Here is a 25,659-nt window from a genome sequence, read left to right on the forward strand (position 1 = left end):
CCTTTCAAGACAGCAGTTGATGATAAAATTAGCTGCAGATAAACAAAATAAGTAAAATATGTCTGTCAAAAACATGCCTCTAAGAGGAAGTCCCAAATGCTAGATTAAAAAATATGTTTTTACCAGACTTCTACAAGGCAAGCAAAGAGGAACTGTTGCTCTGTTCCAAAGTCAGATTGTTCACAACAGAAAAGGTTCTCCTTCTAGAAGCAGATGTTCAGCTGGGAAGGTAACTGAAGATGGGTTTTACAAATATAATGGCAGAACGGTCAGTTTCTTTGTGTTCTTCAAATTTATTTTTATAATGTATTGGTCTAAAAAGTTGTCTAGATAAAATGCAATAGTTTTTCCTCCCATTAATTCTCTTCTGAATGAAAGGTTCACAGCCAAGTACTTGGCATTCAATAAGGCTAATGCATTTGGCTGAGCATGTCCATCTGAATTGGGATGTGGCTTCAGTGTTGACTGTCCTCTTCAAATGTGTGTCTGATCGGTTTTGTCTCTATATTCAATAAACAGTTTATTCAGTGTTTCAGGACTTCAGTGATCTTTTAAAAATGCATTTAACCCTCAAGGTCAAAGGAAGATGAAATCCCACAGAGAGCATGCATAGTTCACCTCTGCATGCCCACAGCCTCACACGAGACAATATGGTGGTCCACCCTGTGGTGTCTTTGATATATTCACTATGTCTCTGTCTGGACTCTCCTTCTCTTCCACTTAGTCTGATCCTGCTTTTGCTAGCCTGCTGTGCTCAGTGCTGCATCTTCATTCAGCCAGTACACTACACAGAGAGGCGATAATAATTTTGAGACTCAGCCAGGCACTGACACATGCGGCTCAAGGCAGAAAGCTAAAGAGACTTACAACCTCTCTAAAGTGTTGCATTAACTTCTGTCAGAGGTACAAGAAATGAGTGAAATGCAGTGCAGTCATGGAGGCTTGACCTCTGTTGTGTGGCTTAAAAATTAATTCCACTGGTATGGCACATTTGACCAAACATTCAACTTCACTAGATTTTCACAGATAGAAAGAGAACAAGCTAATTTGACAAGTAAACATCTGAAAGGTTTTATAATTTTAATCACACACACACACACACACACTTACTTTTAAAAATGTATTAATTAAAATATTTATATACCAGCTTTCAACCCTAAGAGGGCCTCAAGGTGGTGTAGAAAACCAAACTTTTAAACAACAACTAACCAGCTTTAAAAATTCCAGAAACTGGAGCCAACCTTAACTTTAAAATCCTTAAAAGCTGAGCTGAACTAAAATGTTTTAATTGCCTTCTTGAAACTGAACAAGGATGGGGTTGGTCTAACTTCCCAGGGAAGGGAATTCCACAGGTGGATGCTGCCACAGAAAAGGCCCTGCCTCATGTTCCCATCAACCTAGCTTCCTTTGGTGGTGGGACATACAACAGGACCTCTAAAGAAGATTGTAAATAACAGATTGTAAATTACTCCCATAAAATTGTATGGGAAGAGCTGGTCTTTCAGATATCCTGGCCTCAAACCATTTAGGATCATACATCATTAATGTTCCAATATATTCACATAAGCTGCAGTGGTAATCTGTGGGAGCCAAATGAGATTGAGAAAAGGACTCCATAAGAACATAAGAGCCATGCTGGATCAGACCAAGGGTCCATCTAGTCCAACTTTCTGTTCACACAGTGGCCAACTAGCTGTCAACCGGGAACCCACAAGCAGGGCATGAGCACAACAGCACCCTCCCACCCATGTTCCACAACAACTTGTGTACATAGGCTCGCTGTCCGTGGTACTGGAGGTAGCACATAGTCATCAAAACTAGTAGCCATTGATAGCCTTTTCCTCCAGGAATTTGTACAACACCCTTTTAAAGCCATCCAAATTGGTGGCCATCACTACATTATGTGCTAGCGAATCCCATAATTTCACTATGTGCTGTGTGAAGGAGTACTTCCTTTTATCTGTCCTAAATCTCCCACCAATCAGCTTCATAGGATGACCTCAGGTTCTAGTATTTTGAGAGAGGGAGAAAAATGTCTCCCTATCCACATTCTCCATATCCAAATCCAAATCCACCATGGATAATTTTGTAGACCTCTATCATGTCTCCCCTTACCCTCTTTTTTTCCAAGCTAAGCAATCCCAGCTGTTGTAACCTTCTCTAATAGGGGAGATGCTCCAGCCCCTTGATCATTTTAGTTGCTCTTTTCTGCACTTTTTCCAGCTCTACCATATCTTTTTTTTTTTTGGCGTGATGACTACAACTGTACAGAATATTCCAAATATGGTAACACCATAAATTTGTATAGAGACCAGCATCTGCCGCCCAGCCTCGGTATGTTCTGGCCCCCAGAACTCCCTCCACTGCCTCCGCTAGGTGGACACATGCCTCCTGTGCCTCCACATATCAGGTGGGTACCCCACCCCTAAAATCTCAAAACACAACCCCAAAGCCCACCAACAGTTTTTAAAAGCTACAACCCAGGTCCTCTGTTCCCTTGTGGCTCCCCTGAGTGGTTCATCCAAGTTATAAGCCTTTCAGGGTTGACCGAAGGCTGTGTGTTCTTTCAAGCAGGGAGGGGTGCATAATTCCCCACACCATTTATAATTTTGTAGACCTCTATCTTGTCTCCCCTTACCCTCCTTTTTTCCAAGCTAAACAATCCCAGCTGTTGTAATCTTCTCTCATAGGGGAGATGCTTCAGCCGTTGATCGTTTTAGTTATCCTTTTCTGCACTTTTTCCAGCTCTACAATATCTTTTTTTAGGTGTGGTGACCAGAACTGGACACAGTATTCCAAATGTGGTCACACCACAGATTTGTATAGGGGCAGTATGATATTGGCAGTTTTATTCTCAAAACCTTTTCTTACTATGCCTAACATGGAGTTTTCCTTTTTTACAGCGGCCGCACACTGAGTTGACATCTTCATTGAGGTGTCCACCACAACCCCAATATATCTTTCCTGGTCAGTCACTGCTGGTTCAGATCCCATCAGGCTATACTTGAAGTTGGGATTTTTTGCCCCAACGCACATTACTTTACACTTGCTTACACTGAACCGCATTTGACATTTAGATGCCCATTCTCCCAGTTTGGAGAGACCCTTTTGGAGCTCTTCACAATCCCTTTTTGTTTTAACCACCCTAAATAATTTGGTGTCATCCTCAAACTTGGCCACTTCATTGCTCACTGCTAATTCCAGATCATTTATGAACAGGTTGAAAAGCATTGGTCCCGATACAGATCCCTGTGGGACCCCACTGTTTACTTCCCTCCATTGGGAGAATTTACTATTTATTCCTACTCTCTACTTTCTGATCCATAAGTTACTGATCCATAAGAGGACCTGTCGTCTAATTCCATGACTGCTAAGTTTGCTCAGGAGTCTTTGGTGAGGGACTTTGTCAAACAGTGACTACTGGATCACCCCTGTCTACATGTTTATTGACACTCTCAGAGACGTCTAAAAGGTTAGTGAGATAGGACTTACCTTTGCGGAAGCTGTGTTGATTCCTTTTCAGCAGGGCTTGTCCTTCTATATGCTTACTAATTTATCTTTAATAATGCCTTTAACCAATTTACCCGGAACAGACCACCACAGCTCACTGATAGACCGTATGATTTGCATGCAGAAGATCTTCAATATCTCCAGTCACAGAAGGTTGAGAAACTGGAAAACTACTACCAGTTAGCAGCTTCTAAAGTGTCCTCTATATGCTTGGAACCAGTGATGTAGGCTCATAGAGATGCAGTCTTTCCATCTGTCTTCCCATAGGATTCCTTTTTTGTGCTGTGATTGAATCAATGCACATATGTACATTGATTAAACTACAGCGCAAAAAGAAATGTTGAAGTGATTTATGATTCCGAGCTTTTCTAGATGAGACTTTTATTGTGCCCTTGTCATTCCTCACTCACAGTTGTTTATAGATGCTTTAGACGATGACATTACCCTCCAGTTTAACTTCTATTTTTTAAGAGCACTTTCCTAGGTTCGTTTGGAGCAGGGAAAATCTGGTATTTTTTGGCATCCTGAAGAAGCGCAAGTCCCCACCAGTGTATATGCAGTATTCTGCTATATCGCAGTGCCACCTTGAGGTTTTGTACTGGAAAGGCAGGAAAGGAAAATAATTTCATGTAGAGCTCCCATCTTAATTCTGCAGTGAAACCATAACTAGAAACAGCGGGTTAAACAGCCTCATCTAGAAAAGCTCACTGAAACAAGATTCCTTTTTTTTTTTTTTGGCTACTAAGAGTTTATTAGATATTTTTCATTTCATGAGCAGATAAACTCAATAGATCTGGAATCCAATTGTGTATATTTGGGGTTTTATTTTCTTTCCAATGTTGTAGAATAATGTGCTTAGCTCTCAGTGTGGCCTTGCAAAACCGTGCATCATGCTCCTGTATCAAGTCCCAATAACCCAGAATGTGTTCCATTAAGGCATGGACATCTTTTATAGTGAGGATTACTTTTTGCCTGCCTGTTTTTAATCAGTACTCATATGCAGTTATATTGGTGATCTGTAAGACAAAAAAGATGCAAATTACAAACTGTGACAGTTGTACATGCCCATCAGTCTGAACAAAGCCTGTATCTTTACACACCCACAAAAGCCACCAAAACACAGAGGTATGGCAGATCAGTAGAACATCACTGCTGGTTCACAAGCAAGATCAGGTAATCCAGAAGTCAAACTCTCAAAATCCAACATTAAAATTGGGGGAAATCTCTACAATTACTTACATATTGGGTTGCATATTTAAGCAATATACCATCAGTACATTTTAATTATTTAAACTGTATTTTTTTTTAATTCTAAAAACTGTTTTTACCTATCCTGAGCTAGATAGGGGGGTGGGTCCATTTTAGAGATCTGGCTACTTTAGTCTGCATAAGTAATCAAATAGTGTTCAGTAATTACGTATAATTACTGTATCCCCCTTCATGGATCACTGCCTTGTTGTGGCGAAGGGGCTTGCGTAACTCAGTGAAGCCATAAGCTATGCCGTGCAGGGCCACCCAAGACGGACAGGTCATGGCAGAGAGTTCTGACAAAATGTGGTCCACTGGAGAAGGAAATGGCAACCCACTCCAGTATTCTTGCCAAGAAAACCCCATGGAACGTATCACAAGGCTAAAAGAGATGACGCCGGAAGATGAGCCCCTCAGGTCGGAAGGTGTCCAATATGCTACTGGGGAAGAGCAGAGGGTATTTCCAAGTAGCGCCAGAAAGAGTGAAGCGGCTGGGCCAAACCCGAAAGGACACTCAGCTGTGGATGTGTCTGGCGGTGAAAAGAAAATCCGATGCTGTAAAGAACAATATTGTTTAGGAACCTGGAATGCCAGATCAATGAATCAAGGTAAGCTGGAGGTGGTCAAACATGAGATGGCAAGATTGAACATCGACATCTTGGGAGTCAGCGAACTCAAATGGACAGGCATGGGCGAATTTAATTCAGGTGACCATCATATCTACTATTGTGGGCAAGAATCCTTTAGAAGAAATGGAGTAGCACTCATAGTCAACAAAAGGGTGGGAAAAGCAGTACTGGGGTACAATCTTAAAAATGATAGAATGATCTCAGTACGAATCCAAGGCAAACCATTCAACATCACAGTAATTCAAGTCTATGCCCCAACCACTGAGGCCGAAGAAGCTGAGGTTGATCGGTTCTATGAAGACCTACAACACCTTCTAGAACTAACACCAAAAAAAGATGTCCTCTTCATCATAGGGGATTGGAATGCTAAAGTAGGAAGTCAAGAAATCACCGGGATAACAGGCAGGCATGGCCTTGGTGTACAAAATGAAGCAGGACAAAAGCTAATCGAGTTTTGCCAAGAGAACATGCTGATCATAGCAAACACTCTTTTCCAACAGCACAAGAGGCGACTGTACACATGGACGTCACCAGATGGTCAATATCGAAATCAGATTGATTATGTCCTTTGCAGCCAAAGATGGAGAAGCTCCATACAGTCAGTAAAAACAAGACCTGGAGCTGACTGTGGCTCAGATCATGAGCTGCTTCTTGCAAAATTTCGGCTTAAATTGAAGAACGTAGGGAAAGCCACTAAACCTTTCAGGTATGACCTAAATCATATCCCTGATGAATATACAGTGGAGGTGAGGAATAGATTTCAGGGATTAGACCTGATAGACAGAGTGCCTGAGGAACTATGGACGGAGGTCCGTAACATTGTTCAGGAGGCAGCAACGAAATCCGTCCCAAAGAAAAAGAAATGCAAGAAAGCCAAGTGGCTGTCTGATGAGGCTTTACAAGTAGCTGAGGAAAGAAGGGAAGCGAAAAGCAAGGGAGAAAGGGGAAGATATACCCAACTGAATGCAGAGTTCCAGAGAATAGCAAGGAGAGACAAGAAGGCCTTCTTAAATGAACAATGCAAAGAAATCGAGGAAAACAACAGAATGGGAAAGACTAGAGATCTCTTCAAGAAAATTGGAGATCTCAAGGGAACGTTTTGTGCAAAGACGGGCATGATAAAGGACAAAGAAGGCAGGGACCTAACAGAAGCAGATGAGATTAAGAAGAGGTGGCAAGAATACACAGAAGAACTATACAGGAAAGATTTGAATGTCCCTGATAGCCATAATAGTGCGGTCACTGAACTTGAGCCGGACATCCTAGAGAGTGAAGTCAAGTGGGCCTTAGGAAGCATTAGTAACAACAAAGCTAGCGGAGATGACAGTATTCCAGCCGAGCTATTTAAAATCCTAAAAGATGATGCTGTTAAAGTGCTGCATTCAATATGCCAACAAATCTGGAACACTCAACAGTGGCCACAAGACTGGAAAAGGTCAGTTTCCATTCCAATTCCAAAGAAGGGCAACGCCAAAGAGTGTTCAAACTACCGCACAATTGCGCTCATTTCACATGCCAGCAAGGTGATGCTCAAAATCCTACAAGCTAGGCTTCAGCAGTATGCGAACCGAGAACTACCGGAAGTACAAGCTGGGTTTAGAAGAGGCAGAGGAACTAGAGATCAAATCGCCAACATTCGCTGCATCATGGAGAAAGCAAGAGAATTCCAGAAAAACGTCTATTTCTGCTTCATTGACTACGCTAAAGCCTTTGATTGTGTGGATCACAACAAACTGTGGCAAATTCTTAAAGTGATGGGAGTCCCAGACCACCTTACCTGTCTCCTGAGAAACCTGTACGAGGGTCAAGAAGCAACAGTCAGAACCAGAGATGGAACAACCGATTGGTTCAAAATTGGGAAAGGAGTACGACAAGGCTGCATATTGTCACCCTGCTTATTTAACTTATATGCAGAGTACATAATGAGAAATGCCGGGTTGGATGAATCAGAGATCGGAATTAAGATTGCCGGGAGAATTATCAACAACCTCCGATATGCAGACGATACCACCCTAATGGCAGAAAGCGAAGAGGATCTCAAGAGCCTCTTGTTGAGGGTGAAAGAGGAGAGTGCAAAAGCTGGTTTGAAACTCAACATTAAAAAAACTAAGATCATGGCATCTGCCCCTATCACTTCCTGGCATATAGAAGGGGAAGAAATGGAAGCAGTGACAGATTTTACTTTCTTGGGCTCCAAGATCACCGCAGACGGTGACTGTAGCCATGAAATTAAAAGACGCTTGCTCCTTGGGAGGAAAGCTATGGCCAACCTAGACAGCATAGTAAGAAGCAGAGACATCACCTTGCCGACAAAGGTCCGTCTAATGAAAGCTATGGTTTTCTCGGTAGTAATGTATGGCTGTGAGAGCTGGACTATAAGGAAGGCTGAGCGCCGAAGAATTGATGCTTTCGAACTGTGGTGCTGGAGAAGACTCTTACGAGTCCCCTGGACTGCAAGGAGGTCAAATCAGTCCATCCTAAAGGAAATCAACCCTGACTGCTCTTTGGAAGGACAGATAATGAAGCTGAAGCTCCAATATTTTGGCCACCTAATGCGAAGAGAAAACTCCCTGGAAAAGACCCTGACGCTGGGAAAGACTGAAGGCAAAAGGAGAAGGGGACGGCAGAGGATGAGATGGCTAGATAGCATCACGGATGCAATGAATATGAACTTGAGCACGCTCCGGGAGAGAGCGCAGGACAGGAAGGCCTGGCGTGCTATGGTCCATGGGGTCACGAAGAGTCGGACACGACTGAACGACTGAACAACAACAACAACAATTACGTATAATTAGTATATTGGTATAATTAAGTTTACACCTACTCATCACCATGACAGGATCCATATTTTGTAGAACTCAATTTTTTTAAGACATGTTACATTTTGTGGCCATCACTTGAGGATACAAGATTATACAGAGAGAATTGTAAAGATACACTTAGTTTAGGAGCATTCATATGGGTTTTGGTTTATGAAAAAAATCACAATAACTATCATTACTTTTCACAAAACTTTTAATTTTAACAACTTAAAAATTTTGAAACTTTTTGAAGATGATGATCCTTTCACAAATAAAATAAGGAAAAGTGAATAATATTCCAGGAAACAAGTTTCTTGACTTGCCATACATATATGTAGCATTTTAGCAACCTTGCAGAATGGAATGTAGTTGTTTTTTGTTGTGAAGAAAAGGTGACTTTTGGGGGGAAGACTGTGCACTTAGGCCCATTTATCACAACAATGTTAATCATGTGGTGGTACTTCAGGGCTTTTCAGACATTCAGTCCTGGGTGATAGTACACAAGTATTGAGGGGAGTGGGAGCAGCCCCTGCTTAGACCTAGTTGTGCTCATTTTAAGGGCTGAAGAGAACAAGTACAATTGTAGGCTCATAAGCTATTTTCAGACCACTTACTGAAGGTACGTGGGCCGAAACAGCACATACGATCACATTCTTTCCTTCGTGTGCATTCATTATGTCATCCCAAAAGGGCTATAGTTAGCAATACTCAAGTGTTGAGTAGTTCAAGTGGTATGAATCATTACACAGCCTTGCTTGTTATGCTTTATAAGGAACAAGAGGAGTGATTTCCCTTGCACTGCTGCTTACCTGCTAACCCCAGTCCTGCACTGCGTGAGTATAACTCAAGAGAGACACTCCAACAGTAGTACCACCTTTAACAGAACTTGGGGTGGAATTGGCTTTGCCAGTGAAAGATCTGGGGCCTTAGTGCTGGCAAAATAATTTCCACTAGTCATGGGGGGACCATATAAAGGGAGATATCTTTATACTCTACAACCAAATATCTGTGGGTACACTAGCTTGCCGTAAAACGTTGTCACTCTACGTTCACTTCTGTCTCAGCTGCTGCAGGAGTAAGGAACAAAAAGCCAGACATAGCTAGCTACAGACAGTGGTGTACTGGAGGGGGAATGGAGGGGACCTTTTTCAGAACAGGAGCAATGACATTATCTGCCTGAGTACCTGGTGTATTGACAGGCCCTCCTTACTCCAATGAGGTGATAAAAAGGCTTTCATATTTCACTGATTGTGACAGATTAGCATAGAGGAAGTCTAGAATGAGAAAATAATCAAGCAGAGGCTGAATACTTATTTTCTTTGATGGGGTTCCTACTTCAGGATAGCAGTTTAAATATTGCATTTTTAATTAAAAGCTAAAGGCTGCATTTCAGCTGGCTGAGGATCTTTTTTTGTTAAACCTTAATGTGTTTTCAGGTTGAACCTTCATAGTCAGAAATGAGCACCACTGAACTTACTCGCTAGTATATGCATAGGATTGCAACCATGGCACATAAACCTAATATGAGATTTTATGTTGGAATTTTTTATATCTCTGTTTTGTGATGTAGGGGTTTTTTTTAACCAGTCTTAGCTTCTTTGAACATGAATAATAGAAAAGCAGGATATATATCACTCTTGGGTGTAGAACCTCCTTGGGGGTATGGCTATGAGGACTGCCACAATGAGCTCTTGCACTTCAAAATTTACCACTATACCACTATCTACAGCTTTATTAAAATAAGATAGTAAAGCACACTACCTTTTAGAACAGTGTGTGTGTGTGTGTATAGCTACTGATGAGAGCAGAAGCTGAACTGTTTAGCTTAAATATATTTTTTTAATACTCTGTTGTCAGTCCTTATATCTTTCTTATATATTTTACATTAAGACTGACTGCATCCACAATGGATCCAGAGTCTCCTTGTCATTTTGCCGTTGTCCTGATTTACATCAATCAATCTCTCTCTCTGTCTCTCTCTCTCTGATGGGGGAGTGGTGGATTGCTGAACTGAGATTTTCCTGACTACAACATCTTTCAGACTGAAATCGCATTTATTTATTTATTTATTTATTTATTTATTTATTTATTTATTTGATGTCTATACCGCCCAGTAACTAAAGCTCTCTGGGCGGTTCACAAAAATTAATCACCTACTTCTTTGGGGGGAGCCCCTATTGGTTCCATATAGTCACTCCTATAGACAGCAGTCCAACTGGTGGGCCAGTCCAGTCCTGGGAGTGTCTGTCATCCTTAGCTTAGATGGTCCTCCTAGGAACCTACCCATGATCCTTCAACTACTTGTGTTTTTCAAATCAATACTGGTCCCTTTGTCATAAGAAGAATTCAGCTTGTCTTGTCTCCCTTTCTCCCCTCATCCGTAATCCTGTCCATAAAAGTTTGAGTTAAAATGCTGTGCTATAATTTAACACCCTTCTTTATAAAGGTGAATACCATCACAATTGGTGATTCATAAAAGCGATGCTTGGCTGCTTAATTATTGTGGCTTGCCTGACAATAATCCTGCTATCACCCTTATTTATTTCTCTTCTTGCTCTGTCCAACTTAGTGTAGTTTACAGCCACTGCCATATCTTCCTAGAAACCATTTCCACCACAACTGTCATGCGGGAAAACAAATGTTTTGATGTTTAATGGACCTGGGGCAGTAGCCTATTTGGCACTAGTGCTAACATAAATTAATGTTGCATAAGCTACCTTTAGTGAAATGTCGATAGTGTTTGCTTGCATGACAGGCTTCCCCAGAAAACCTGTCGTGCCAGCAAACACTATTGGCATTACACTAGAGGTAGCTTATGTTAGCGCAGTGTGATGTACATTAGCGCTAGTGCCTATCAGGATACTGCCAATGACATCCCCTACCATATCTTCCTAGAATTAAAATGTTGCCAACAATTCAAGGCCAGATACTTGGTTAAGGCAATTCTTGCTTAGACATATTACAAAGACTTGGGATAGCTGCTCCCCTTTCATCTTTTGATGCAAGAGCAATAGTGGGTCCCGTTGTATTCTTTGAGAGCCAAACCAACAAATGGTGGCTTCTTTTTTATCTAGGTAATGCAATCAAAGAAAAGAGATGAATAGTATTTTGTACAATATAGTACTGTAGGATCTATTCTACTACTGTAAGTGGTTCTTGCATGTTTTACTTAATTTCTGTGAGGGGTATTACTAGTCCCTCTGTGTTTGTCAGCCAAAAGTCCAAGGGTATCTTAAACAGTTCAGGGTTATAACCCAGTATGTAAAGACTTCTGCTTTAATTACCAGTTCACCTCTTAAATCCTTGGTTTAGTGATGTAGTAACAAGCGTGTAATACAAATGGCAAAGCTGTTAGTTTTCACAACAGTTTTTCAGATCTGTTTGCTGGCAGTGAAATTCTCAAGCATTAGATCAAACAGTTTCATGTTGGAGTTTGGTAATATGTTCAGAAGCTGAAGTCGAGTATTTAGACCTGTTTATCGGGGAAGTAAAATAAAATGTATTGGGGAAAGGGAAAGAACAGGAACCTTATTTCTTTTTAAACACTGGTACATATCCTGAAAACTTGAGTTCACAGAAGCCAAACTCATACAAAGTAGAAACATTTAAATTGCCATAGCAATCAAATTCTTCTTGGCTCTATCCTTGTAATATAATTTTCACCAACTGAAAACGTATGTCTAAGTGCAGTTCCAAAACCCTGTGCATTGAAAACCCCAGTGAAGACAGGGACAGTAGTTGAGTAGGGGTCATAATTTCATTAATCAGAATCAAGACCTTAATGGCCTGCCTGCTTGATTCTTAGGGCCAGTTTATGCCTTTTACTTTTTGGAAATTCTGTACATGAACAGGATAGCATATACAATATAATTGTGCATATGTATAGCTGTACACATATATGCATGATTCCACTATTCTTTCCCCTTAAAATAAGGTAGGGGTAGACAGATTTGAATTTTGTGTCTACAATTATTTCTTCATTCTTTTAAGGTATTTCTAAGCTGTGTTTCTGAAACCCACCAAAGTGGTGTACAAAGAGTTTCCTTCATCATGACATATGTATCAGCCCACCTCCTCATAAAATATAAAATATAAGTAACTCTTACAGCCCTACATAAAGGTTTTTATGTATCTTGGCCAATAAGTTTTTTTCTTTATCTTATCCTTATCTCAGCCTTGGTTTAACACTTGATTTTCTACTGCTTTCCATGTAATAGGTGGAATAGTTTCCCACTTATATTAGTTCTTACATGTTATTCTCCACCTCCTCCTCTTCTTCTTCTTCTTCAAATTCTACTGTACTATATTACATTACATGAAGCTTTATTATATACCAACCTTTCATATACCTTAAATTCTAACTTGACATTTGTTTTTATCATGTCTCTGAGATGTAGCGTTCTGTAATTGTAAAGCTGACTGGGTTCATTAAATTGGTCTATAAATATTAACATCATACTTGTTTGGATTTTATTCAGAATTACTGCTTTTGAAATCAGATGGGGATTCTTGACATTAGTAATGATTTTCTCACTAGTTGTTTTCAAAGGTGATACCACTCTTCCACAGAATTTATACATATAAATTATATGCCTGTACAAGTGGAAACTATGGCTGTAATGCACAATGTAGATAAGTTATTTCATCATACAAAATTGTCTATAATCCAAGTAATTTGGTTTAACAGCCTGATTTAAGCCACCCTCCCTCACTTGACTTCAATGTGTCTACTTGTGAGTAGACATATCTAGGTTGTTGTTGTTCAGTCATTAAGTCGTGTCCGACTCTTCATGACCCCATGGACCATAGCACGCCAGGCCTTCCTGTCCTCCGCTCTCTGCACTGTTAATACATATTTACTCAGAATTAGGTTTCACTGGGTCTTATTGCAATTTAGGATTGCAGCCTAAATTGCAGGTGAAGCCACCCCTGTTCTCTTCTAAATATGTTGTCTTTCGATGAGAACAGATTTGCTACTTTCTGCCATTAAAATTCCAGGTGAAATTTTGATTTAGGGTACAGTGTTAGCTATATATATTCTTACTCATTTACAAAGTGTATAGAATCCTTCATTTTCTTCTAGACACATTAGAAATCATGTCATAGAATTCTGTGGCTTTTATCTTGTTGGTTTCACACAACTGCTCATGCAGTACCAATTTAGTGTGAAAGGAAACTTTGTCAGAAGTAATTTATCATGTATAAATACTCAATTAATTTTCACATAACAGTTTTCAAAACTATCAAGAAGCGTTAGCGTGGCACTTGGAAACCCAGATATATAAGCTTATTGTGTCATACAGCTATATAAAACATGGTAAGCCAATGTAAAATACAAACCAGTTAAGCCAGAGGACTTCAGTGTTAGAATTCTTGGATTGGCATCAGACAGGCTGATGGTTCAGTTCTAGTAGATTAGCAACATAATCCTATACAGATATGAGTCTGAGCTCAGTGGGGCTATTCCTAGGTAAGTGGGTAGTGGATAGCAAATTTAGTGGCTTAGGAATGTTAAAGACAAATTCATTTCAGCATTGGTATTTGGAAATATTTTTATGGCACTTTCCAAACACATGATACCTGGAGACACAAATGCATTATTGGTCCAGGGTCAATGGACTTTCTCTAGAGTTGTCTAGAATTGCATTTTGTAGTAGTCAGTATGGTTGTATCCAGTGTTACTTCTGCTTAGAGTAAACCCAGCAAAATGAATTGGACTTAAGTTAGACTAACACTGGATACAACCCAAGGTTACCTGCAGAGTCAATAGATGAAAGGGCTTTTGTCCTCATTTAATGCACATGCTGTTCAAGACAGCATCGTTGGGCAGCTGCTGTGGCCCCAGCAGGGCCCACCACTAACACCTAACCTGACTCTCTCCCCCCACCCCACCCCACTTCACCTCCATTAAACTATTTCTGGTGCTGTAATCAGCACTGGCTGGTTGAGTCTAGCTGTCATTTTAGTTTTCTCCCAGTACCCCGAAGCAACAACGTATTAGGAGCATTGTGTGAACTTAAAATGGTAGCTAGTCTCAGAAGCACAGTGCTGCATGGAGAACCGCAACCACCAGGTAAGTCTGACAGGGCTTACTACTGGAGGAGCCCACCAGAGGGCGCTTTGCTCAGGGCTCCCTCAAACCTGGAGCTGGCCCTGGTTCAAGAACAGTGAAAGTTGGGGGAAGAGAACAAGAAAGGCTAGAAAGCCTGGGAAATAATCTCATTTACACTCTTGTCATTTAGATTATTGCCAAGGACACTAGCAGTGGAATCCTCTGCATGTCTACTCAGAAGTAAGTTCCATTGGGTTCAGTGGGGTTTACTCCCAGGTATGTGGGTTTAGGATTGCAGCCTAAAAAAGGGCATCTAAAACATTGCCTACAGTAAACCAGAGACACTTAAGTTAACTTTGTAATTAAGGCTGCAATCCTATCCACATTCACCCAGGAGTAAGTTCCATTGAACTCAGTGGGGCTTACTTCTAAATAAACAGATATAGGATTACACTGTTAGTATTACTAAAATAAAATGATAATGTGGGAAAGTGGCTTGGTACAAACTAAGTTTTTGTAACTGGAAGGGCCTTGAGCTCATTGTCATGTTGTGAAGGACTCTTTTTTGGAGGATGACCTGGAGGCCCCTGACCTAAACTCGCAGAGAACCTGCCTGTTTCCCTTGAGGCAGATTAGGGTGATCCCGGATCCTTGGAGCAGGCAGCCATTGCCCTTTTCCCACAAGACATAGCTAGTCCCCTACAGCATTTGGAGGCAAACACTGAACTGTAGGGCTGGTGTCAGGGGTAGGCATAATTGGGTACCTGCCAAGGGCCCACATCCCGGCAGAGGCCCACTGACAAGAGCCCGCTGGACTTGTTTCTCCTCTTCACCATTACAACCTGTTTGTTCACCTAGCTCTTGCTCTGACCCAGACAGTGGTGAGGACGAGCAGTAGATGCCACTGCCTACTTACTTACTGGCTCTCTACCTGTCAAACAAACAACAGGAGAAAGTTAATGAGGAATCAAGAGCAGCTGGTGACAATGACAGTGAAAAGGTAGATTCACTTGTCTTGTCCAAGGGCCTTCAAAACCCTGGAGCCAGCACTGCAGAGTGGCCACCTATCCCTAGGAAGCTTAGGTGCGTAAAGGTTCAGGCTGCAAGACACAAAGGTATCTACCTGGGGAATAAACACTTCTCATGAGTAAAGGTGTACTCATGGGCAAGGTTTTGCTCATGAGTAGACCATTCCTAGGTGACACTGATGGCCTGCAGCTGTGCTCTAGCCCTGAAGGCTCAGGCCTAAAAGCCTTCACTACTAGTCACAGAATATTGGAACAACATCTCGGTACATCAATTCCTGCCTTGTATTTTCCTATTAATCTCGCTCTTCTGTGGAACTCCCTGTGTTTGGGCTGCCTACTGACCTAGCCTTTGGTATGGACCCAGACTAATTCCTTGCTCTGTTCTTGCACCACCCTGAGCAGGACAAGCATGAAGAAATAAATCTGCCCAGTGTAACATAATTCACAGTGTTCCATTCTTAACCTGCTTCTAAAAGTTCCATGAGAACATAGTTAGAATCACCTGAGCCTTTAGAAGCAGATTAAAAGTGCAGCACTGAATATGAATTAAGCAATGCTGAGTGGCAACATATTTCTTCATACAGTTTATGTGTGTGCTTGATACTATTTAAATAATAGGTGTGAGAGATCATGTAATCTTAAATGAACAATTGCTCAACTGACTTTCAGTATTTTGGAGCAAATTGGCCTGATTAAAATATTGTTTAGATACGGTTCATACACGTGGAGAGCACCATTTCAGTTTGTTCAAATGCAGCCACGGCTCTCTTCACATGGAGCTTTTATCCTGCTATTGAGATGGCTCTGTCACGGAAGTTTGCGGGCTCTTCAGATGACGCTGTTAACCTCCAGGGTGTCTCTCGCCATTTTCCCCAGCCTATCCCATGTTTTCCCCAAACACAAAAAATGTGGTATTTTTTGGCAGCCCACGGAACAGGAGAGCCATGACCTCCCTGTGAAAATCTCCAATAGTGGAAGAAAGCGCTGTGTCTGCTGGCTGAAAACAACTTGTTTTCAGTTGTTGGGGGCATGGTCAGGATGACAAAGGCATTGAGGATGGGCTGCGGGGCATGTCGCACTTGGGAGAACCTGAACGGGGTTGCACGGAAGAAGACTGAACAGATTTGACAGGTGTGACGGCAAAAATCGCCCGCCAATTGCACTCTCTCCCTTCCTTGCAAGGAGGAGAGGGTGCACTGGTTGGAGGGAGAATCCTGCCTCCGCTCAAGTCTTGCTGAGGAAGGACTTTCCTCGATTCAAACCATGTGTCTGCCATGTAATTGCTTGAGCACATTTCTCAACTGGGGGGAGAAGAGGGTAAAATGCCTCCCTGCATTGAAGGGAGACAGATCTGATCCCCCACCCCACTGAGCTCAGAATCAGCATTCTCTGTTGATTAAGAGCACCCCATTAAGTTCAGTGGGGCTTACTCCCAAGTAAGTGTGCTGAGGGTTGCAGACTTACAGAACAACAGCAGCATGGGGGGGGGGAGGCAACCACTATCTCTTCTCCTAGCCCACCTTACAGGGTTGTTGGGAAGCCAGAATAAAGGGGAAGAGCAACAACAGCGCAGGGGGGAGGGGAAGAAAACCAATATATAGGAAGCCTCCTGTGGAGGCACCATGGGGATCCAAGGAAACGTATCAGGAAGGAGGGTTCCCTTCACCTTTAAAGTCACTAGAAGGGCTTCTGACTTCTCTCCTGCTGGGAGGAGTGGAGGGATGGGCGGAGCCATCAGTCATGGTACAGGAACCAATGATCAGTCTTCTGTTCTGATTTTTCCGTGCAGCTGTGAGAAGTTAGAGCACAGAGGGAAGCGCTATGAGAGATGCCTGTATATAGGGCCAGTCTAAATCCCGGAAAGGATCTGAAATCAAAAGGACCGGTTTGTAGTGGGATAAAATGCCAAGTGTGAAGAGAGCCCACATGGAGGCATACCATAAGGTATGGTGAAGTGGCTCAGCACATGGTTCCAGCTATTAATGTATTAATTCTGTTTAGATGTGGAATATGTTTAGATGTCGAGCAGTATATAAAAGTTGTAAATAAAATAATTCTCTGATAATGCTTGTGAAAGCAGGGAGAAAGATAATTCCTGCTGACCTATTTTGAGAACTTGACCCCCCCCCCAGGTTATATACAAACTGATACTACAGGAAGGATTAGGAGAGTATGCTGGGCACAATGGATTGATTACACAATAAATGTCAGAAAGGAGTCTAATTTTTGTGATGAAAAATTTAGATCAGCTGTTTGCTTAGATCTGAATTCTGTCTTGTCTCACAACAGATTCCAAAATATTTCAGATGAAACACGTATTTTAGGAAAAAATAAGTTCCAAAAAACCCTTGGTCATAAGGCCAAGCAGGATCAGGGCTTTCTCAAGTTGCTTTCCAGACACTGAAACTCTACTGCTGTAGTCCCACCTGCCTAGCAGATAGGGCTGGCAACTAAAGCCTGGAGAGAATGCTACTGAAAAGTCAAGAAATAGACTGGACCTAGCATACTTCAGTGTGGTTGCCAGATCTCTGAGTTTGACCCAAAGGCTCATGGCTTTAGCCTCCATCTCAGGATGCTGATGACACACAGCTCTATCTCCCTGTGACATCTGAATCAGGAGAGGCTGTACAAGTCCTGGACCAGTGCCTGAACTCAGTAATGGGCTGAATGAGGGCCAATAAACTGAAACTGAATCCTGGCAAGACAGAAGCCCTGTGAGTGAATGTTTCCCGAGTCTGGGAGATAGGCTCATTGCCTGTTCTGGATGGGACTGCACTTCCTCTGAAAGATAAGGTCCATGGTTTGGGGGTACTCCTAGATCCATCACTGTCGCTGGAAGCCCAACTAGCCGTTGCGGCTTGGAGTGCCTTTTACCAGCTTTGGCCTCTCCTGGACAGGGATAGCTTGGCCACAGTGGTACAGGCATTAGTAACCTCAGGACTGGATCATTGCAATGCGCTTTATGTGAGGCTGCCCTTGAGGCTGGTCCGGAAGCTGGAGCTAGTGCAGAATGCAGCAGCTCAGCTGTTGTCGGGAGCTGCCCCTTTTCAGCATGTAACTCCTTTGCTGAAGGAACTGCACTGGCTGCCTATTCACTACCGGGCCAGGTTTAAGGTTTTAGTACTAGTGTACAAAGCCCTAAACAACTTGGGACCAGTAGGATACCTGACAGAGCACTTTCTTCTTTACCAACCTGCCTGGTCACTGAGGTCATCGGAGGGCTTGCTCCTGGTGGATCCACATGGACCTATGGTCTATTTGGAGTCCACCAGGAAGAGAGCCTTCAGCATAGTGGCCCCTTTCCTGTGGAATTCCCTGCCTTTGAAGTAGGGATGGCGGAGAATTTCTGAGAATTTCTCCACGAATCTCGGTGAGGCCGAATGCCAACGCATTCGGCCCCCCGAAATTGGTGATGAAATTCTCCGCCACCACCCTGCCCCCCCCGGGATGGGACTTACCTCCTGCTAATGTCCCTCTCGGCGGCGGGTCCCAGCGGCGGTTCGGCGGGGGCGGGGGCAGCGGCCGGTCTTCCAACCAGCTGCTGCCGCCGCCATTACAAAATAAAGTAAAAAAACAAAACAAAACCCCGTGATAGGCTACGTAACTATTAACGTAGCCTATCACGGCTAGATTTCCAAAGTCAGCCGTGATAGGCTACGTTTATCGTCACGTAGCCTATCACGGGTGACTTTGGGGGGAAAAAAAGCGCATACGCAAATGGTGGCGTCCCATGGGCGCCGCCATTTGCGTTCCTTATTTGGGCCCGGGTAGTCTACGTAAAGATTTACGTAGACTATGGCGAAAATAAGGGCAACGCTATTTGCGTTGCCCTTATTTTTGCCGTAGTCTACGTAAATCTTTACGTAGACTACCCGGGCCCAAATAAGGAACGCAAATGGCGGCGCCCATGGGCCGCCACCATTTGCGTATGCGCTTTTTTTTTTCCCAAAGTCACCCGTGATAGGCTACGTGACGATAAACGTAGCCTATCACGGCTGACTTTGGAAATCTAGCCGTGATAGGCTACGTTAATAGTTACGTAGCCTATCACGGGGTTGTTGTTGTTGTTTTTTTCACTTTTTGTTTTGCGGCCGGGGAGACGGGGCGCTTCTCCCCGGCCTGAATTTCGGCCGGGCGAGGCGGGGCGCCTCCCCACCCGGCCTGAATTTCAGCCGGGCGAGGTGGGATGCCTCCCCTCCCTCGCCTGAACTTCGGGGGGAGAAGCGAAGCGCCTCCCCCCCCACCGCAAAAAAAGCTGCGGGACAAGGTAAGTCCCTTTCGTACACCCCTACTTTGAAGGTCAGGCAGGCACCAAGTTTGTGTTGCTTTTGGTGCCTCCTGAAGACATGGCTATTTCAAGAGGCCTTCCCCGAATGACCAGCTGCAGTTTATTAAGTTCAGAATCTGTTCTTTTAAAATGTTTTAATTGTTTTAATGATGGGGGTTTATTCTTTTATCTTGCTGTTCACTGCTCCAAAATCTTTGATGCAGAGCGGTATATCAATATTGTAAGTAAGTAAGTCAATCAATCAATCCCGGAGAGAATCGAGGGCCCATCCCAGCCTTCTCTCCCATTTTAAAGATTAAGCAACTGCTTTCTGAAAGCCAGATGAATATCTTCAGGAGTCCTGATTGCCCTGGCCACTAATTAGCAGGGTGGACCACAGTCTTCCTACATTATGGGGATGGAGCTTGGCCCATCCTGTAGTTTCGTCTAACACCTGCAATTACTAATTTTGCTTAGAAGAGATCCCAGGTGAAGCCAGGATGCAATATCAGGAAAGGTACTGACTGTAGCAAGGGAGTTTCTAAGGATACCATACAAATTATAACATTGTAATGACTTGCCATGCAATTCTGGCAAGATCCTGGCTGAATATCAACTACAACAAAACAACAACATTAATCATCCCATGTTTTGTAGATCTTACCATGCTTCAGGTTTGATTGAGGAGTAAGTACAGAGAATTCTACATACCCTTGCCTCTGCCTCATTGCATTGTTTGTGTTTTTCTGCCTATCTGGTATCAATCTCTTAAACCATACTCTGTAGTTTTAATTTCTGATTCAGATTTAATTTCTGATTTCATGTCATTTAATTTTTGTCACAAATCTGTATTTAAGAGTATAAAAGTTATAAATTCTAACATTTTGCTGGAATGGTAATTCCAGTTATAGTATAGTATAGAATAAGTTATTTTCACCCCATCAAGCAAAATATTGACTTATGCATCTTTGTTTATCTACTAACATATTTTGCTTCTCAGATCTAGTACATTTTCTTATTTTCTAAATGGGTATTTCATTAAGGTAAGATCTAATTTGTTTTGAAATTGTTCTTTATTGGGACTAAAACTTAGAATCTATTAAGAAGCATTTTAGTACATTTCCATTTTCTTTTTCTTGTCAAAAATGTTCAATTCACTTACTACTTCATTACCACTAACAGCAATATGTATACATGGTGCACAAAATGAGCCATTTTGTTTTAAAACAGATTGCAGTTGAAAAGAAACCATTCATTGCTTGCTGTAATTACTAGAGCACTAATTACTCCTAATCACTGACATCCAGGGTCAATAAGAATGACAACAGGAACATCAAAGATGAGATGCGCATGTTCAATTACACATCTTTCAAACCAAGCTATAATTTTTTTATGGCTACTGTTTGTCACTTGATGCTAGAAGCATTAAAAGCTGCAGATTTTTTGTAAAAAAAAATTTTTTTTTTCATTTTCAGTTTGACGGTGAAAACATGTATATGAGTATGACAGAGCCGAGCCAGGAGTATGTGCCAGCCAGCCAGGTGGGTTAATTAATCTTCTCTGCCTTGTTTCAAATTGTAATTAAACAAATTCAAAGAATTGCATTGCAAATGAGTGGCACTATCAGTAACTGCTGCAATCAGAAATAATCATAATTTATAAACAAAGCATTTAAGTCTTGTTTCCAGCTAATGAGATAGCACTGATAAAACACCAGAGTTGGCAGTTGTTGAAGATACTACCTCGTTTGCTCTCCAGAATGCAAGCAGCTGTTTTGCCAGCATGATCATTCCCAAGCAGTTGTTTTACCTTTAGGAAATAGTCTTTACAGGTGCATGCTATTTGTTTATCTGACTACAGACAAGTTAATCATTATAAGCCACAGGTGCCACAAATTGCTTTACTTATGTTCCGGCCTGTTTGGGCTGAAGGGCTGGCTTATTCAGATTTAATTTTTTGGTGGTGGTGGGGAGGTTATCCTAAAAACTGGTTTTATTATATAATTATTGTTTAATCCCCATCTGGAACACTCACCATGCAGTTCGGTGGCTGCTCCCAGGCTATGGAACTCCTTCCCAAGGGAGGTTAGGGTTGCTCCCTCGTTGATGTCCTTCCACCAGCAGGCAACGTCCACTTTATTTAAGAAAGCTTTTAACCTGTGAGGCTGGTGGGTTGGGTGCTATTTTTAATAATATTTTTCTGTAATTGTTGTTCTTACTGCATTTTACTGTATTGTTTGGTCAGTTTTAATTGGTTCTGTAAGCCCCCTTGAGTGCCATTTTTTGGTAGAAAGGTGGGGTACAATGTCCCCTGCCCCACCTCATTCAGAGGGAGCATTTGGAGAAGGGCCTCAGAAGATGAACTTAGATTTCGGCGAAGTATATTCAAGAGAGATGCTTGTTCAGGTTACGTGGCCCCAAGCCATTTAGGACTTTAAAGTTTAATACCAGCACTTTGTATAAGGCCTGGAAATGAACTGGAAGGCAGTGCAGATCACAAAGCAGTGGTGTAATATAATAATCCATTCCTAATTAATAGTCTCACTGCCCTATTTTGGACTAGCTGAAGTTTCTGGACTATTTTAAGAGGCAGGCCCACATACAACTCATTGCAGTAACCCAACCAGAGTAAAAAGAGGTTACCAGATCATGGACAACTGTAGCAAGGCTGTGTCTGTTCAGACAGGATCACAACTGGTATATCGGCCTAAAGTGCTTTTAGGTCTAGAGGCCACTCCAGTGTCATTGCTGGATCCAGGAGCACTCCCAAACTGTGAATCCAATCCTTTAGAGGGAATGCAACTTCCTCTAGAACAGATTGAAACTACCCAGCAAGGCAGAGGGTCCAGCCACTAACAGAACTGCCATCTTGTCTCCATTGTCAGTTTATTGCCCCTCATCCAGGCATTAGTTCAGAACATGCACGGCTTCACCTAGATTAAATGAAAAGGAGAGGTAGAGCTGGGTGTCACCCATATATTGGTGACACCTCAGTCTACATTTCTAGATGGCCTTCCCCGGCCATGTCATGTAAATGTTAAACAGTATGGGGGATAAAATAGTCCCCTAGAGCATAAATGCCACAGTAATAATTCCCCAACACCACCTTCTGGAATCAATAATCCAAGTAGGAATGGAACCACCACAAACACAGTACCTCCAAGTCCCAATTGAAACTGCCTATCCAGAAAGCTACCATGGTTGATGGTACTGAAAGCTGCTGAGAGGTCCAAGAGAATCAGCAAGGTCATACTCCCTGTTTCTTATCTCTCAGCACAGGTCATCCAACAAGGAAACCAAAGAAGATTCTGTTTCAAAATCAGGCCAAAAGCTCAACCGAAATGGATCTAAAAATTAATTTAATGACAGGGTGCCTGGAGTTGAACGGCAATCACCTGCTCAAGCACCTTGCTCAGAAAGGAGATGTTGGCAATTTGCCTATTTTTTAGATCTTCTGAGTCCAGGTTAAGTTTCTTCAGGAGTCGCCTGATCATCACGTGATTCAAAGAGGCTGGTACTGCCCCCTCACTAAAAAAGGAATGTATAACTTCTCCCTATTCAGTGTAATAAGCCATGAGAGATAAGGATTGGGCATGCAGGTGGTAGGCCAGGTTTGCTCAAACACCTTGTCCTCATCTTCTCAGCAACTGGAACTCATCCAAGGCCAGATGGTGCTCTGGATATGTCAATTCAAGGAACTGCATTAAATGTGGAATCCAAGTCATGACAGATGCAAGCAATTTTATCTTCAAACTGTCCCACAAATTTGTCATAATCTGCTACTTGAGGGTTCCACCATATCTCTCCCAGGGTCAGATTGCCACCCACCCATGTTAAATCCACCACTTGAAGATCACCATCCTCCTGCCTGGTTGAGAAAACCAAATCCAGAGTGTGTTGGACCAAGGAGATTAAGACAGTCCCATGGTTGTCATGGTAACTGTGAAGTCCTGAGATAACTCAGGCCTCAACACCTAGTCACCATCTGCTCAAACAAGGAGACTGATGGGTAGCAGGGTGGATAGTATGCCAGAAGAATTCCTAAAAAAAAGGTAAAGGTGTCCCCAACCAGTCGTGTCCGACCCCGGGGCAGGTGCTTATCTCCATTTCTAAGCCGAAGAGCCAGCGCTGTCTGAAGGCACTTCCGTGGTCATGTGGCCGGCATGACTGAACACCGAGGCGCATGGAACACTGTTACCTTTCCCGCCGAAGCGGTACCTATTTATCTACTTGCAATTTCTTGCTTTCAGACTGCTAGGTTGGCAGAAGCTGGGAGTGAAGACGGGAGCTCACTGCGTCACGCAGCACTCGGATCTCGAACTGCTGTCCTGCTGACCTTCCGGTCTGCAGTTCAGCGTCTTAACCACTAAGCCACCGCGGCCCCATCTAGATTAAATACTCTAGATTGGCACTGAGACAGCCTGGAAAGCGACATGGAATTCCTGTAGATCACAGTAATCCGCCCCCAACCCTCAAGTCTATTGGTGCTGCAGCATGTATCCAGGAGTGCACAACTGGGAAAGACTAATTCTTCCCAGCTCCCCCAAACTAGATTTCAGCAATGCAACCATATTGGTCCCCTCATCCATAATCAAATAATAGGTGAGAGGTATTTTATTTTGGACTGACCTGGCATTCAGCATCAGTACCAATAGATCTGAGGGCAAGATGGAAAGGCAACCTGATACTATCCAGTTGGGGGAAGAACCAGAAGAGGGGTCCTCTTGAGTCCCACTCACGACCTGCATCATCTCTGGGAGAAATACCCTACCCACCTTAAAAGTCCTCTGGGGGAGATATTCCAAGTGTCCCAGTGGGACAGGGCTTTCCTCACCCAGACTTGGATGGTGCAACACAGACAGAACCCACTTCCAGATTTTCCTTTGCTGAACTTTGGCAGTGTTGGTAGAGCCTGGGCAGCTGGAATTAATAGTCTCTCCCAGCTCTCTTGATAACCTGGCTATGCCCAGTTTGCTCTGCTGCCCTGGGGTCTGCATTAGGCCTGGGGTAAATGCTCCACCTACTTGGATGCATCTTGATCCATTTATTGAACCTTTTCCAGGTCTTTCAATATGTTATTGCTAAAGTGGAGACTTTTACATGTCTATGTTAAAGTATAGATACTTCTGGAAGTGTACAGAGATGTTGAAGACAGACCATAACATAAAATTTGGTAGTTGTCAGTGGCAGCACTATTTCTCCAACATTTCACTTAGGAATATAGGATTGCCGTAAGCTTTGCACACATACAGCATATACAGTTACAGTAGGTAACTGGTCCCTACTTCCTCTGCATTCAGGAAGGGGGTCAAGATGCATCTTTTTAATCTGGCTTTTAAAAATGCTATGTTTTAAAGATGGTTTTTAATATTTTATTATATTTATTATCATTTTTGTTTTTTTAATTGTTGTAAACCAGCCTTGTTGGTTCCCAGAAAGGTGGTGTAGAAATGGAATTAATAAATAAGTAGGTGAGGCATGTGTAACTTTTGTGGTAGTTTAGATCAGATAGACTAATAATACTACACAAAGAGGAAAGTGAGAGTAAGGTCTTGTGTACATGAGACCTGACCCATAGATAGCTGTATATAGCAAGTGCTCAATAAAATTTAGCAATGCTTTCATGAAGAAATTAAAGCAATAACAGCATGACTGCTGATGCTGCTTCTAAGCTTTCTGGTAAATTTTGGTTGAGATCATGTAGTTGTTTTAGGGCACAGTCATATCCTGATGCCCATCAGCCTCCAAACTCCGAGGCTGATGGGCATCCTATGCAGAGGGGGAGTCTCCATACTTCTCCCACTCTGCACTTTTGCTAGACGGGTGGTTTTGTCTGTCTAGCTATGGCTCTGCAGAGGGGTTGGGAAGGATGCTAGGGAGGGCTGGGGATAGCTTGTATCCCCAGTTCCCCAGTCCCCTCCCTGCTTACAGTACCACCCCCTTTCCCTCCTCTCTAAGGGGGGGTTCCCTCTGCGCCTGCTGCAAGGGGGAGGTGGCGGGGAGCTCCGACTCCTGGATCCGAGGTCAGAGTGCTATCTCCAACCTCAGATCCAGGAATCCGAACTATCCTATGCCGCCCCCCCCCCCCCGCCACCGACACTGTCTAAAGGCCATAGGATTACTCT

At 42.8% G+C, this 25,659-nt stretch overlaps 1 protein-coding gene across 7 annotated transcripts in view; it reads left to right on the forward strand.

The window, feature by feature from the left end:
• Positions 1 to 25,659, forward strand: part of TOX (thymocyte selection associated high mobility group box) — a 284,989-nt gene that overhangs the window by 124,226 nt on the left and 135,104 nt on the right. For 5 of the 7 annotated variants that reach the window (XM_084849469.1, XM_084849470.1, XM_084849476.1 and 2 more), the window contains one exon: positions 21,011 to 21,076. In XM_084849469.1, coding sequence (XP_084705595.1) covers positions 21,011 to 21,076 — 66 coding nt within the window. Of the gene's footprint in view, positions 1 to 17,057; positions 17,213 to 21,010; positions 21,077 to 25,659 lie in introns of those variants that run through there. The other 2 variants (XM_084849471.1, XM_084849473.1) reach the window with 1 other exon arrangement.

The sequence above is a fragment of the Heloderma suspectum genome, chromosome 4 (assembly GCF_057233095.1).
Source record: "Heloderma suspectum isolate Gila_16-S chromosome 4, 16-S_ref, whole genome shotgun sequence".
Lineage (NCBI taxonomy): Eukaryota > Metazoa > Chordata > Lepidosauria > Squamata > Helodermatidae > Heloderma > Heloderma suspectum.